At 39.9% G+C, this 17,342-nt stretch overlaps 1 protein-coding gene across 1 annotated transcript in view; it reads right to left on the bottom strand.

Annotated features, from left to right (window-relative positions):
• LOC149158607 (bifunctional bis(5'-adenosyl)-triphosphatase/adenylylsulfatase FHIT-like) overlaps window positions 1–16,845 on the bottom strand; it is a 100,997-nt gene extending 84,152 nt beyond the window's left edge. The window contains exons 1-3 of the mRNA XM_089436270.1: window positions 16,598–16,845; window positions 16,344–16,445; window positions 15,575–15,721 (exon numbers count right to left, since the gene is read on the bottom strand). Coding sequence (XP_089292396.1) covers window positions 15,575–15,721; window positions 16,344–16,445; window positions 16,598–16,624 — 276 coding nt within the window. The 5' untranslated portion in view covers window positions 16,625–16,845. The remainder of the gene's footprint in view (window positions 1–15,574; window positions 15,722–16,343; window positions 16,446–16,597) is intronic.
• Between the last annotated feature and the right edge of the window lie 497 nt (window positions 16,846–17,342).

Here is a 17,342-nt window from a genome sequence, read left to right as displayed (position 1 = left end):
TACGGCTTGCCTAGGAGAGGCGACCTAACCCAATCCACACTCAAGGAGAGAAGTTGTTGTCCAAAACGCAGTCCAAAAACCCTTATGCAACTTCGGTCAACCTTAGTCAACGCTACCCTAACAGAAAATCAGAATTCGGCCTTCCGCACATGTGAGAGAGACAACTCTAGAAATGCGTACCCAAACAAGAGAGAGAAGGATGTGATGAGATGGTGAAATGAAGCCATGAGGTCTCCACCTTTTATAGCAATGTTGAGGTTAAGCTGGGGGTGAAAAAATGACTAATTTGGTTGTTGGCCGACCTCGACAAATTGTCAAAAATATAAATAAATTCAAATCTTCATAAATACATGTCAGAATCGGATGATCTTTAGATCAATCCTACACCTCTCGGAGAGAGGAATCCAAGAAAAATATCAACTATCCCAAATAAGGTGACCCACATGGAGTTTGGCCCTAGTTGCCAATTTTAACACATTGACTATACTGAAACCTTCTCCCTTGTTGCCAAAATGAACTCTATCTACCTTGTTCTTTCCCTTGCTGCCTCTTTCAAATGGGAAGTCCATCAAATGGATGTTAAATCCACATTCTTGCATGGGGACTTGCATGAAGAAATCTATATGGAACAACCTCCTGGTTTTAAACAAAAAGACTCTAGCCTTTTATGTCGGCTTAAGAAATCCCTTTATGGTCTCAAGCAAGCCCCTCAGGCTTGGTATGCCAAAATGGATAGCTTTCTTTTGGATACTAGCTTTTCTAGGTGTCATTCTGACAATACTCTCTACACCAAGAAAGTGGGTAAGTCTCTTATCACTCTTGTTCTTTATGTTGATGATCTTATCCTTACTGGTAGTGATCCCAACCTTATAAACCATGTGAAGTCCAGCCTTAAAAAGCAGTTTGGAATGACAGACTTAGGACACTTGCATTATTTTCTTGGTCTTCAAGTCTTGCAATCCAAAGAAGGTATTTCCCTTTCCCAGTCCAAGTATGCCTGTGATCTTCTATGCCACTTTCACATGGAAGACTGTAAGCCAACCCCTTCTCCCTTTCAGTGTGGAGCCAAACTTTCAGTCACTTGTACTTCCCTTGAAGTTGATGCTACCTTATACCGTCAGGTTGTTGGAAAACTTTTGTACCTAACCCATACCCGTCTTGACCTTTCCTTTGTTGTTGGCCTTGTTGCTCAGTTTATGCAAAACCCACATGAAAGTCATTGGAAACCAGCTAAAAGAATACTTCGTTATGTTCAAGGTACAGTTCAATTTGGGATTCATTACAGTGCAGAAGCATCTCATCTATTGGTTGGTTTCACTGATTCTAATCGGGTTGGTGACCCTGATGATCGGAAGTCTACTGCAGGTTATGTCTTCACTCTTGGTTCTAGAAATATTACATGGGCTTGCAAGAAACAAAGTGCCATTTCTCTTTCTTCAACAGAAGCAGAGTATCGTGGCGTCGTTGAAGCTAGTAAGGAAGCCCTGTGGTTTCGTCAGATCCTTGTCAGAGTTTGGTTTTTAGCAGCAGCATCCAACTACACTTTGGTGTGATAATCAAAGTGCCATTCAACTATGCAAAGATCCAATCCAACATCAGCGCAACAAACACACTGAACTACACATGCACTTCATTAGAAAGCTCATTCATGACCATGTTCTTGAAGTGCAATATTGTTCAACCTATGATCAAGTTGCAGACACCTTTACAAAGGCTCTCACAGAGGTGAAGTTTTCTAAACTTCGATTTATGGTTGGAGTTCAGAAAGTTGTCACTAAGGGGGGATAGGCTCTAATGCCTCCTTCCTTCTATTGTGTCATCTTTGTACATCCTTCAATCCTATCCCAAGTTGTTCTTAAGGAAGGATGTTAGGATGTTCTGACACATAGGAAATAATTAAGTATAACTTGGTCTAGTGTATAGTTAGGTAAAGTGTGTTTCTTTAGTATGTACTTTTTGTAACTTACAATCCGACGGTCACGGTATGTTCTAGACATGAAGTATTTCGACGATTCATTCTCTCCTTGGCATTACTGACACTTGATCCGCGGCTTAACACCCGATTGGTCCATGATCTCTATTTAAAGAGCATGGAGGGTCATTTGTTAGGTGACCATTTATGAGAGAAGCTTATGTAAATTTTCTTTCTTTTACATTAATAAATTGTCTGAAGTGGTCGCGTTGGCTCAGGCCGTGGACTGTTTCCCTCTGATCTGTTATCTGTTTGTGAGCAGTGTCCTTTGGTGTTATATCTAAGGAACTTACCCTGTAAATTCCTACAAATATAAGGCAAATGGAGTCTAGAAGTAAAACATCTTGGAAAGAAAGAGATGGATATGGATTCAAAGAAATTAAGGGAGACAAACCTATGTCTATCAACTCCTTAACCTTAGTATTCGTTTATCTTCTTGGAGACTGAAAGGGAGGGAGCTAAAGCTAGGTCACCTCAAGAGAAACTTGATGAAAATCTTGTGCAAAGAGATTTTAGAGCCATAAAACATCAACAAAACCTGGTGAAAATTTTAATAAACCCTGCTTCATTAACAAGAATAAGATGGAAGAAGATAACTTATTTTTGAATAGCACATATCATCAAAAATTCGCCAACAATAATCCAAAAAAGAGAACCATCCACAAAGATATCCTCCAAGAGAAGTTTGCTACACTAGTGCTCCATAGCGCACAAGAGAGAAAAGACAAGTTTACTAGTACGAATTGATCTCAAAGTGTGACAATGAATCCAAGGTAAATCAACCTCCTATTTATATAGGAGCCACCAAGTTGATTTGCCTATAAGCCCTAAAATAATAATAAATCCATGATTACGAGTTGGATAGGTAACAAGCCAACCCCCAAAGATAGCTAAATCAATAAGATAACTTGAAATTATGCCTCATGTAACCCGCACATGTGAGTTTGATGACGCCATCCTCCAAAAGATGTCTCTCCATGAAAAGTGCAATAAATGGTTTTAAGAGGTGCATCTAAAGTCATGTACCCTCATCAAGTGGATACCTAATAATCAAGCAAGCATCCTCAAACTCAAGTCATCCATAACTTAAAACGGTGCCCACATCATCATTAAAAGCATCAAAATAGAGGACGTCATTATGCTAAAGCATGATGTCATCATGATAAACAATGTACAATCCCCTCCAAAGGTGTCCCATATCATCATCATCGTCAATCATCCTCAAGAACAAGGCAGCGTCCATCAAGTAGGTGCAATGACAGTTTGGGGGTATGCTGCCATATCAAGGGTACCTCTGCTCTCAAGGTAATATCCTAGCTTTGACAGATAGTGTCCAAAGTCCTGGAGGTGGGAGAGGATGTCATAAATTGTGTCAAGTCATCCCAAGGTCAACGCTCCTTAATAAGTGCTCAACATCCATTGTCAAAGTGTCTTATTTCATCATCACAATGGCTAGACGTCCTCTCGGAAGTGTTGGAGAAGCATCATACAATCCCTCAAGGGATGTCGGTCGTACTTGGAAGCAATATCTAGCACACATACTCAAGGAATCAAGTGAGATCAACATCATGGGTGCTAGAACCATAAGAGTTTTAGATTGGGCCATATTCAATGTTCAAGCCATCAAAGTACTTCACACAAGCATCATCTTCAAATGCCTTCCTAGTGTATGACTTGTACACAAGTTACCATGATTATGTATGGAAGGGTTATTACATGGCCCTATTAGGTGCTTCCAAAACTAAGGGGAGGAGCAATTCCTAGGTCGGCCATTTCAAAAGACAAGCGTGTGTGATAGGTGTTATACACCAGGGTTTACTTCATGAATGGAATCATCATCTTATGCTAGATTATACTAAATCATTGTCCATGAGCAACTTTGCAGAGGGAGCACTTAGCTTGCCCAAGTTACCTTCCTACCTTGGTTATTCCAAGCCCCCATATTTGCCTTTTTTTCTAGATAGCTTGTTTAACAAGTTTCATTTATTATCATGTAATAATGAGATAACCTCTTTTAGTGATGGGCAATTTATCGCTTCATCGGGGCTGGGATGTTCATAGAGAGTTCCTTTTACTTTGATAAGCGTGATATGCACAAATACTCAAAGGAAAGTGGTTATATAAGAGGGGGTAGGCTCAAGCTACAAATTGGCTTTTTCTTGCTTTACATCCCTTGCCATCCTTTTGCATTTTGATATTTGGTTCATTCCCTTTCTTTTCTTATAGATGCATCAACCTCGGAATATACAATCCCTTCTTCTCATAGGAAAAGGTCAATAGTGAACCAGCATGAGGAATTGACAACAACCAATCAAAAGATGGGACAAAATAGCATGGAAATGATGAAAGATGTTAAGCTTGGATAACATGGAATGTTACCATCATCAAAGCTTCCCATATGTGCCCCTCTTAGACAGTGAAAAAAAGGCCCTAAGGAAGGTCACAATGTACTAGGAGCTAGTGATAACCACCAACTCGAAGTAAGGGAATAAGTATACTACTAATAGCAATTCATCATTTGTTAAAAATGGCAACTAGGGCCAAACTCCATGTAGGTCATCTTATTTATGGCAGCTGATATTTTTCTTGGATTCCTCTCGATGAGAGGTGTAGGATTGATCTAAAGATCATCTGATTCCGACATGTATTTATGGAGATATGAATTTATTTGTATTTCTTGATAATTTGTCAAAGTCGGCCAGCAAGTAAAATTGTGTTGCATGCCCCCAGCTTAACCTCAACGATTCATATAAATAGAAGACACATTCTGGCATTATTGCACATCATCTCAACACTCATCTTCTCTCTCCTTACTTGATTGGGTACACATAAAGGAGCAGCATCTCTCACACGTGTGGAAGGCTGAAGTGTTTTCTAATTAGGGTTGCGTTGACCGAGTTTGACCAGGGCTGCAGGAAGGTACTTTGACCAGCGTGGACTTCTCTTTGGCTGCGGATTAGGTGTTGTTGCTTCTCCTTGGCAGGCCGTAGATTTTGGCACGCAAACCGAGGTGATCTAACCTCAGTTTCACCAACGTTGACTGTCAAAAGGTTGACCACAGATTTGTCCAATGTTGACTGAAGTTTGACTGTAATTTCAGGCTGTTTTGGGTTGACTCTTCTTGTTGTTGGAGGCCGAGTTGACTAGGATATTGACCAAGCTGATTGGTGGTCAAATTTGACTTGTTTGACCAGCTTTGACTTTGTTGGTTAGGGTTTTGTTGTTGGTGTCATAAAATTACAAAATTGTATATTTGTACTATCTCTCTCTCTCTGCTGAATTATTGAAGATTATAGAAGAATTGATCAAAGGGTTTCCCCACATTGGGGTTTGTCCCTGGCTAGCCGCCACATCTGGTGTCTCTTGTCTTGGCTTGTCTTCTGTCGATTTATTTATGTTCTATCAGCATTTTACTTTATGTTAATGTGATTGCTAAACAGTGAAATTGACATTGGGCTAATAAGAAGAAATTGAAGTAAATTGCACTAAGCATAGAACATACCATAACTTAACATGGTATCGGAGATGAGGTGAAGACAAAGCCCAAGCAAGAGCAAGAGCAAGAGCAATCACCGAAGACTGTTGGAAAAAGTCATCACACTTCCCCGCCGAAGACAAGCTCCGTGAGAAGTCTGACTATCACAGATGGAAGATGTCTCTCGATCTGACATTAGAAGAGCAGGAAGTGTTAGACTATGTGAGAGGTAGAATTATGAAGCCTCCATCAAATGCATCGGTTGCTACAAGGAACAAGTGGACTAAGGGTGAAGTCAAAGCAAAGAAGATCATCCAGGATTCTATTGACAAGCGCCTAGTGGCCTATGTTTCCGAGTTGAACACCTCCAAGGAGATCTACGATAGACTGGTAAGCTTGTTTAAAGTTAGTGATGTAAATCAAGTTTTGTTCCTCAAAAATAAGTTGAAGGAAATTAAGGGGGGCAAAAATGAGAATATGCAATCCTACTTCTTAAGGATCACCGAGATCAAGAATGATCTCCTATCGATTGGGGAAGTCATTCTTGACAGGGAACTGACTATCACAACTCTTGGAGGGCTCCCATCCGAATGGTATGTATTTAGAACCACTCTTCTCAACAATAATGTAATTCCGAGATTTGAGGAATTGATGGCGAGATGCATTCAAGAAGAGACTAGGATGGAAGAGCAGGAAATGTCTGCATTTAAAGGCAACCCCACTGCATCCTCCTCTCATGCTAAAAGGAGAAAAAATTCCGGGTATAAATCCAAAGGAAAGGTCGGATCGAAAGATGAAATGAAAGGAAGATGTTTCGTTTGCAATAAATTTGGCCACTATGCAAGGGAGTGTCCAAATAGGAAGGACACATCTCATGACAATGATCAAAATCACTCCCACGGCAATTCCAACCACAATCAAAGGAAGGCAGGTTCAATGGCAGGGGAAAGAGGAATGTCCGAAATCAAGGAAGTGGTCAACCGTCCAAGAAGGCAAGAAACTCTAGGTATGAATCTAATGTTGTTAACAATAAGCAAGATGAATATTATATGATATCGGCCCTCTCTACTACTACTCCTCCAGACTCATTGGGCAATTGGCTTATTGGTAGTGGTGCCTCAAGGCACTTTAATGGTTACAAGGAATCTCTCTTTAATCTGATAGAGAAGGAGACCAACCTGGAGATTATTCTTGTAGATAACTCCACCTATCCCGTAAAGGGTGTAGGGAATGTTACTCTTCAATTAAATCAAGGTAACACAATTCATTTACAAGAAGTCCTATATGTACCTGATCTCAAAAAGAACCTGGTGTCCATTTTGACGATGGAAGACAAAGGCTACAAGGTGGCCTTCATTGATGGCAAGGTACGTGTATGGAAAAAGAATTTTAAAGATTCCTTCACTCTTGGGTTTCGAGTTGACTCTCTGTATCAAGTTGGAGGAAGTCCGTTAGGAGTCATGTCTTGCAACACAACTCTTCAGTCTGAACTATGGCACCGAAGGTTTGCCCACCTTCACTATAAGGCTTTACCCGATGTGAGACAAATGGTGACCGGGATGCCCGAGTTTAAAGTGGAGCAAAAAGGTGTATGTCCAAGGTGTGCCGAAGAAAAACTCAAAAGGGGACCATTCCCCTCAAGCCATAGCAAGACCTCCGACATTTTGCAGTTCGTTCACTCCGACATATCTAGTATGATGCCTGTAAACTCTTTAGGAGGATATTTATATTATCTCACTTTTACAGATGACTATTCTTGCAAGACGTGGATATACTTCTTGAAAAAGAAGGATGAAGTGTTCTCCTGGTTTCGTCACTTCAAAGCCTTTATCGAGAATCAAACCGAGAAGAAGATCAAGATCTTAAGGACCGATAATGGGATCGAGTATGAATCCAATGAGTTCCATGACTTTTGCAAAGAGGCTGGCATTAAGAGGGAGACCACAATACCATACACTCCTGAGCAAAATGGTGTGGCGGAAAGGAAGAACTGTATGATTTTGAAAGTTGTTCGTTCTATGCTCCATGATCAAAGGCTTCCGAAGTTTCTATGGGCTGAAGTTGCAAATACCGCCATATATGTTGAAAACCAATGCCCTCATCAAGCATTGGATTCCAAGACTCCTGAAGAGATGTTCACTGGTAAGAAACCTGATGTCTCTCATTTTAGAATTTTTGGAAGTCCCGTATATTTTCATGTGCCGAAAGAGAAAAGGAATAAATTGGGTGCATCTGGAAAGAAGGGAATCTTCGTGGGCTATAGCGAAAATTCTAAGGGCTATAGAATCTATGTGGCTAGTCAAAGGGAAGTCAAGATTAGTCATGATGTCACCTTTGACGGAGACATGGCTCTTAGCAAGGTTGACAATCTTCCTATTCTAAGGAAAACTAAAGAAGTTGATGCCAAGAAGCTGGATGAGAAGGAAGATGAGACGATGCCTGAAGTGGAAGAACCTATGGATCCTATTGATCCCCCTCCGCAAGAGCCTTCCTCTTCTAAGAAGAGGCCCTCATGGCTTAGGGGGACACTTGATGATGATGAATGACACATTGCACCCAAAGGGACTTTCCGTGAAAGTAAGAAGCCAACTAGGTATCAGGGATACTTGACCATTATGAGCACGATCATTCAAAATGAGCCTTCATTGTTCGAAGAAGTCGTGAAGCATCAAGTATGGAAGGATGCTATGAATGAGGAATATGAGTCCATCATGAAGAACGAAAACTGGGATGTGGTCCCAGACCCCAAGACAAAACAGTTGTCACCTCAAAGTGTCTTTACAAAATAAAGCATGGAGCTGATGGAAATGCTGAAAAGTATAAGGCTCGTTTTGTCGCTCGTGGCTTCTCTCAAAAGGAAGGTATAGATTATGATGAGATATTTGCACTTGTTGCCCGATACACCACCATCCGCTCGATCATAGCCCTTGCTGCTTCGCAAGGATGGAACCTACATCAGATGGATGTCAAGACCGCGTTCTTGCATGGTTCGATCAAAGAGGAAGTCTACGTGGAACAACCCGAGGGGTTTGAGATTCATAATCGGGAATCTCACGTGTGCAAGTTGAAGCAAGCACCCCGAGCTTGGTATGAGAGGATCGATAGCTACTTGATGAAGTTGGGATTCACTAGGAGTGAAGCTGATTCGAAACATTACTTTAAGGTTGAAGATGATAAGCCTCTCATACTAGTGTTGTATGCTGAGGCCTCTTTCTGACAGGTGCAGAACCTCTCATTCACAAATGTAAGAGGGAGTTGGCTTTCGAGTTTGAGATGAAGGGCCTAGGACTGATGCACTATTTCCTAGGGCTGGAAGTTTGGTAGAATCCAGGGGAGATTTTCCTATCTCAAGGAAAATATGTGGTGAAGATATTGGAAAGATTCGGCATGGTGGACTGCAAACCTGTGACTACCCCGATGGAGCTTGACTTCAAAAAGTTAAGCGGTAGTGCTGCCGGACCTACTTTGGGAAATGCTACCGAGTATCGTCAACTCATAGGAGCATTGATGTTCTTGGTGAACTCCCGTCTGGATATATGTTTTGCAGTCAACAATTTGAGCCAACATATGGTTGAGCCTCACCACTCACATTGGATTGGTGCCAAGAACCTTCTGAGATATCTTCAAGGCACAATCACTCATGGTTTGAGATACACTGTCGAAGATGTGAGGCTACATGGATATACCGATGCTGATTGGGCAGGCAATGTGGTGGACCGAAAGAGCACTTTCGGGTGTTGTTTCTCTTTAGGTTCTGCCTTGATATCCTGGATGAGCAGGAAGCAGAAGTCGGTGGCTTTGAGCACCGCTGAGGCAGAGTACATTGCTGCGAGTATGGCCTCTTGTGAGGTTGTGTTGTTGTAGAAGCTCTTCAGTGAGCTGTTTGGATATACATTGGATACTATCGTGATCCTTTGTGACAACCAAAGTGGGATTCGATTATTCGAGAATCCTGTATTTCATGATCGCTCCAAGCATATCGATATCAGGTACCACTTTATCCGAGATATGGTACAATGAGGAGCAATAAGGCTCCATCATATCGGTACAAATGAGAAGGTTGCCGACATTCTGACGAAGCCCCTAGGAAAGGTCAGATTCTTGACTTTCCGAGAACAACTTGGAGTCGTTGAGAGACACTCGTATGAGGGCCCTGTATGATGCATTCATTGAGCTCTGGGAGCTCCGGGTGGCTTGGGGCACTTCTTGGAGCAACAAGCAACCATAGGGCGACTCACCCTCCCCTAATGGTGCGCTGTGTATAGGGTGAATGGTTCAGCCTTCCGCTGTGATACCCAGTGGCGACTTATTGACAGGATGAGTGGTTCTCCTATCGAGGAATCCTACCCATGCAGTTTGGGACTCATGGGAAGTACCTCTCATTTCGCCAATGAGTAGGGAAATGGGGTTAGGGACTATAGTAGTACCGATGGATGCATCATGTATCTCCCGTACTCCCTATGCTAGGATGACCAACATTGATCTAGGATCAATTGGAACTGACTTCGGGTCAGTAAGAGTGATATAGCTCACTCTCTATTAGAACTAATTTGGGATCAGTAAGAGTGGTATGACACACTCTTTGGAACTGACTTCGGGTCGGTAAGAGCGCTATTCAACACTCTCTTTTATCTAAGACTAACTTTGGGTAAGTAGAGGATGGTATGATACATCCTCGATCATTTCTTCTTCTTCACAGTTCAGCAGAGCAAAGCCGAGCAGTGCAGGGAAGTGCATTTGATGGCAGAGATAGTATTGACGGACATATGGATTAGCAGATGGAGTTCTCCCTAGTTGAGGGGGAGTGTTAAAATTGGCAACTAGGGCCAAACTCCATGTGGATCATCTTATTTATGGCAGCTGATATTTTTCTTGGATTCCTCTCGACGAGAGGTGTAGTATTGATCTAAAGATCATCTGATTCTGACATGTATTTATGGAGATATGAATTTATTTGTATTTCTTGACAATTTCTCAAGGTCGGCCAGCAAGTAAAATTGTGTTGCACGCCCCCAACTTAACCTCAACGATTCATATAAATAGAAGACACCTTCTGCATTATTGCACATCATCTCAACACTCATCTTCTCTCTCCTTACTTGATTGGGTACACATAAAGGAGCAACATCTCTCACACGTGTGGAAGGACGAAGTGTTTTCTGATTAGGGTTGCGTTGACCGAGTTTGACCAGGGCTGCAGGAAGGTACTTTGACCAGCATGGACTCCTCTTTGACTGCAGATTAGGTGTCGTTGCTTCTCCTTGGCAAGCCGCAGATTTTGGCACACAAATTGAGGTGATCTGACCTCAGGTTTGACCAACGGTCAAAAGGTTGACCGCATATCTATCCAGCGTTGACTGAAGTTTGACTGTAATTTCGGACTGTTTTGGGTTGACTCTTCTTGTTGTTGGAGGCCGAGTTGATTGGGATATTGACCAAGTTGATTGGAGGTCAAATTTGACTTGTTTGACCAGCTTTGATTTTGCTGGTTAGAGTTTTGCTGCTGCTGCATAAAATTACAAAATTGTATATTTGTACTATCTCTCTCTCTGCTGAATTATTGAAGATTATAGAAGAATTGATCAAAGGATTTCCCCACATTGGGGTTTGTCTCTGCCTAGCCGCCACATCTGGTGTCTCTTGTCTTGGCTTGTCTTCTGTCGATTTATTTATGTTCTATCAGCGTTTTACTTTATGTTAATGTGATTGCTAAACAGTGAAATTGACATTGGGCTAATATGAAGAAATTGAAGTAAATTGCACTAAGCATAGAACATACCATAACTTAACAACATTCAATTCAACCTGTGATACATATTAGAACATCTTTAAACATTAAATGAAAGCACTTGAATACAGAAATGGTTAATGTACATCACAATAAATGACCCACCTTCATCAGATGAGTAAGCTAGAAGAATGAAAGCACTCACTAAAGAGTGGATGAGAAACGTTTGAGGCTGACTATCTATGGATCATGGTAGGGCTGCTAGCTAGAAAACTGCATCATAGGAGAAAAACTCTCCTAGAGTTACCTATACATGTGGGTGGGTAACAAGGCCCTCAAAAATAGTGACCATCACTTTATTTGAGATACATTACAAAACAGTGCAAATATTTGTGGGTCCTATGATAGATGTGCCCCCACCATGGCTGAAATAAACCTTATACATCATTCAAGGTAGGAAGGCTTCCTTCCACCTTTCTTTGAGTAGGTGAACTTATCACACACATGAAGAAATGCCCATGTGGGCCCAATGACAAGTGCGTGGTAACAAATACTTCATAATTTTAATTTCACACATATAGGATTTCTATAGCATGCATTTAGGTAATGTTTTTAATACTTGAATTTAGATAATATTATGCCCTCCTCAAGAATAGTGAATGACCCCATTAGCCCAAGGAAAATCTAAGCACTAGTCTCCCTCTCTCATCCATCCATAAACAAATAAAAAAATTGGTTTTTTTAAGCATTTTTGCCTTTCCTTTGAATTCTGGGAATTACATTTTAATTTCTATTTTGAATGTTTTATATTTTCTGCATCACATTTATTTCAAAAATTTTACTTTCCAACGATCTATGTCAATCTAAGATCATCATTTAAGACCTCAAACTAGACTAATTTTGATTTTATACATGCTGAAATTTTGATTTTAAATTTATGTTCTTAAGTTTATGCAATTTCAGCACTTGCTTAATTCAAAAGTTCACATTTTCAACCTTCCATATTGACCTTGTTGAAAATTGGCAGCTATGGGATGAATTCCTTGAATAAAATTTCAATTCTGACCTTTTTAAATATATCTTTGCAACCATGACTTTCCAAAAAATAGTAAATCATCTTCCATCAATTCGTAATCATATATATATGATGGAAAATCTATTAACTTGTCCTTAATCAAGCCCAATTGTTTAATTTTTAACTTAATCATCAATATTATTATTGTTATCACTATTATCCTCTTTATGATATTATTATATTATTATTAAAAAAAAAATTCAAGTCTCTCAATTATGAGACTCAATCATGTCATATGTAACTCCCCTCAATTAATGTATATGTTACTCTCTCTCTCTTAATGGATTCATTCTTGTCTCTTTTAATGCTCTTACGCACATCTTACACTCTCTTACACACTTTAATGACTCGTCATAAAAAAATTCATCTTACACCTCTTTAATGCATAAGTTACACTTCTCTCCTAAATGCATAAGTTACACTCCTCTTCTTTATGGTATAAGTTACAATCATATTTTGGCATATGTAACTCCTCCTCAAGGCATAGGAGTTACTCCCTCATGAATTCAACCGCCTTGCTCTTCCTATATATTTGTGTCTCTCATCCTCACTTGATACACTTACTTGTGCTTGTGAAAGGAGAATTCGAACTTAAGAAAGAAAGAGTTGGAGAGTCCAAAGGAAGATTGAGAGAGAGAGAGGGTCTTGAAAAACAAGAGCAAATCTTGGAGAGCTAAAGTGATTCAATGTTTGCATTAGCTACTTGTTAATTTTAGATAACAATGATATGTTCTATGCTTAGAAAAATTTTACTTCAATTTCTTTATTAACCCAATATCAATATCCAGTTTAGTAATCACATCATCATAATAGTAAAATCAGATAGAACATAAACAATAATAGTAGAAGACAAGCCAAGACAAGAGGCCACAAGATATGGCACCAGCCAAGGACAAACCCCAATGTGGGGAAACCCTTGATCAATTCTTCTTATAATTCTTCAAAAGTTCAGCAGAGAGAGTACAATATGTAATATTCACTTGCCCAATCACAGTGAAATCTAATCAGTCAAACAATAAAAATAGAAAGCCCTAACCAAAAAGTCAACGCTGGTCAACAGGGCAGATTTTGACCTCCAAAACAACTTTATCAAACTTGGTCAACTCGGCCTCCAACAACAAGTCAAATCATACCAAAAACAGTGTGAATATATCCGATCCAACTTGGTCAACAAAAGTCAACGCAGCAGCAAGCCCTAGCACAGTCAACGTTGGTCAAACAGAGGTCAAACAACCTCAGATTTTGTGCCCAACACTATGGCCTGCTCAAACAGAAATACCCCACACAGAACCGTAGTCAAATATGGTCAATGCTAGTCAAAACAGCTTCCAGCAACTTTTGGTCAACGTTGATCAACACAGGGACAACAAAAGAACAGTTCCTTCATCGCACGTGTGGAGAGAGAGAAGCCTCAAAAGATCCGTACCCAAACAATGAAGGAGAGAAAAGAATGAATGTGTGAGATTCCAAGATGAGGAGGAGGCTCATTGTATTTATATGCAACATTAAGGGCTTGAGGGTGCTAATTTGATGGTTGGCCGACCTTGACAATTTGTCCATAATCAAAGTAAATTCATAACTCCATTTGTACATGTCAGAATGGGATGATCTTTAGATCAATCCTACACCTCTCGGAGAGAGGAATCCAATAAAAATATCAACTGCCTCATATGAACTGCCCAAGGTGAAGTTTGGCCCTAGTTGCCAAATTTAACACTACTGCTGTTAGAAATTTTTTCAAATTTGGGTGAACTTCTTCATTCTCTCATTATACTTTGTAACTCTACTGAACAATTGATTTCTAATAGAATAATTTGGTTGGGTTTTCCCCTTGTGGGTTTTGCCCTGGTCATTAACCTAACTTCTTTGTGTCTCAATGAGTTTTTTACTATCTTCCATTGTGCATATGCTTTATGTTTTATCTACAATTACTTAACTTATTTTGCAGCATAAAGAAGTTTTCGGTTTAAGTGATTGTAACAACATAGAACATCAGAATTTCAACATGGTATCTAAACTTTGGTGAAGACAAGCTTCATTTCCAACGCTCTTTCTGTTGGAATATCTCTTGTTGTCAGCTTCATTTCCAGCTCTCTTTCCGCTGGAATATCTCTTATTGTCCGCTCCATTTGCAACTATCTTTCTGCTGAAATATAGCATGTTGTCCACTCCATTTGCAGTTCTCTTTCTACTGAAATATAGCCTGTTGTCTGCTCCATTTGTAGTTCTCTTTATGTTGAAATATAGCTTGTTATCCGCTCCATTTGCAATTCTCTTTCTACTAAAATATCTCTTGTTGTCCCTTCTACTTGTTGCTCATTTTCTACTGAAATTTCTCTTCCCTTTTGTTGCTGAAATATCTCTTGTTGTTTTTTTCACTTGCTGCTCATTTTCTATTGAAATTTCTCTTCCCTTTTGCTACTAAGATATCTCTTGTTGTGCCTTTCTATTTGCTGCTGAAATTTTGAGCAGATCGAGATGTTTTCCTCCTACATTAATAATGAAGAGAAGTTGATTGATGCTTCAAACTTCTTCCCTTGGAAGGCCAGATTGGATATTACTCTCGAAAAACATGATGTCCTAGAGTATGTTGAAGGAGAGGTAGCAGAACCAGCTGAAAACTGCAATGCTACTATCAAGGTCAAATATAAGAAAGGAAAAGTCAAAGCTAAAAAGATTATCCTTGACTCTCTTGAAGACCTACTTGGCAGGTACATAATGGTAGGTTAAGGAACAGGGCATACTTTAAAGTTTGGCGTTTGTGTTGAGAATGGAAAGGACCCCAATTTTTCTAACTACTTCTGAAAGCTGAGAACAGCTGATAACTTTCATTTGATCAAACCTGTAATATTTTCCCGTACTATATGCCAAATGTTGTTTTCTTGGTGAAACCAAAACAGGAGATGGCACTTCAGTGATAATTAGTGTCATTTTGGGTAGCTTGAAAATTACGCTTTGTATGATGGTAATGAAATGCAATCTGTAGGAGACTTAAATGGCGGTAGGTATGCTGCGACGTGGTGTATTTAATCACTTCTATGCCTAAGAAAGCTGTAACTTGTAAGGTTGGCTTATTGGATAATCAATCCATAAACTGGAATGTAGCTCCTAATGTCTCCTATGGTGCTACTATTTTATTAGACAGAACAGTAGATTGAACACTGCGGTCCTTAAACTATTTATTTAGTCTCTTTCAAAATGGAGAGACAGAATCTGCAAGAGAGACTGATATAAGGCAAACAAAAGAGAAGAAAAAGAAAAAAACAAAAACAAAAACAAACAAACAAACAAGAACAACAACATTACTACTGTACAAAAATTTACCTGGATTGCCAACGTAAGTGAAGAAGCTTTCAAGTGTGACTCGAGTTTGCCGCCAATCTTTTGTGCGGAAAGCCACAAATCAGTTGTCTCTTCGACAGTCAGATCTGCAAACCTCTTCACCAATCTTTTTGGGCATACGAGAACATGTACGTGTTGTTAAGGAAAACAATCTTGAGGATAGATTACCCTAAACATTGATTCTGCAATATGACCACGCCTCCTAACTAAAAGGCCTACTAAAAGAATGAGCGGGATATTTGTATCAAATGCACAAACAAAAGTATTTTATTCTTTTTCTCATGTTTGAAACTAAAAATCATGCATTCCATAAGAACATTAATCTGTGATACATTACCAGCATCATAATCACAGAACACCTAACCAACAGCTTACCCAACAGAACAACATAAATTAGACCAGGTTTTGCACGCGAGGTACAGAAAAACTGCATCAAAGCATCGGTTCATTGTTCAGGTCGACTCATTGTCAAGCCATCCACAGGGCTTCCATTCTCTCTTTCGTATGCCCAACCCGGCATGGCATGATTTCGTAGGGGATAAGGCCGAGGTGAGTCCTAGACAATTGTGGTGGAATAGTCATCCCGTCGATCTAACAGTTAAGCCGAACAAAGTACATAAATAATCCAGCAGTTTATGGGAAAAAAGGATATGACCTGACAAAAGGTGCAAAACAGCATACACGTCTGTTAAATAAACGACAAAGAAGTTAATAGATCGAATAAAAAACGTATGCACGAATGAAATTGAATACCATGTACAACAGGCCTGAGGTTGACGAGAGCAAACGATAATTCCGTTGTGAAAAAGACCTCGCTCTTCTCAATCTTGTATGGTCCGAAATAGTAACCTTCCTGTCATCCATTCACAAAGCAATCAAATGAGTTGGCATCACACATGCTTGAACAAAATCTCGTGTAAAATGACATTTTACCACTCATCGGCCATGATCCTTAACCCAATAAGCAGAAGTATAATAAGCAAAACGAGAAAAGAAATCGTTTACCTCGGCAGCTGCACAATGAGACGCCATGATTGTAATCTGTGAAGTGTTGAAGTTATTATCCAGGAGCTGGAGCAAAAACGCTCCTTCTTCCTCTTTCTTGGGTTCGCCCCCGTTTTTTAGCTTTCAGAGGAAGTTGAGTTTGAGGAGTGTGGTGTTGTGATATAGATTTAGGTTATACAATGATGATATTAATGTAAGTGAAGTTCATGTGGAAATGATAAGGGGTTAGAGTTTCCCGTAGTGCGAGGGCTTGATTAGGGGGATTGATCCAGGGAATTTTACACGACTTATATGAAAATCAAAGCATATGGGCCTTTCTAAGTGAATGGTGCGTGGGTGGCCTAGTATGGGTTGCACGGTGCTAGCGTGAAACGGAGTTGTCCTTTAACCAATTGTTCAAACTATTATGGAACTTGAATTAAAATTGGGTAGGTTATTGAATGTGTTGCTTATTATTCATTTAAAGATTAATTTTTATCAACTCCGCTGTGAAAATCAAAGCATATGGGCCTTTCTAAGTGAATTGTGTGTGGGTGGCTTAGTATGGGTTGCAAGTTGCTAGCGTGAAAGGGAGTTGTCCTTTATCCAATTGTTTAAACTACTATGGAACTTGAACTAAAATTGGGTAGGTCATTGAACGTGTTGTTTATTGCTCATTTAAGGATTAATTCTCATCAACTCCGTTGTGAAACAGAGCGCTTGAAAAGGCCAAAAGAAGTATGGGAGGAAAGAGTATGTATTTTTT

The sequence above is a fragment of the Pinus tabuliformis genome, chromosome 5_2 (genome assembly GCF_031772625.1).
Source record: "Pinus tabuliformis cultivar Carrire ecotype Pingquan chromosome 5_2, CPIR1, whole genome shotgun sequence".
Lineage (NCBI taxonomy): Eukaryota > Viridiplantae > Streptophyta > Pinopsida > Pinales > Pinaceae > Pinus > Pinus tabuliformis.
The sequence above is the reverse complement of the archived record's forward strand: the minus strand, read 5'-3'. Positions and strand labels throughout refer to the sequence as shown.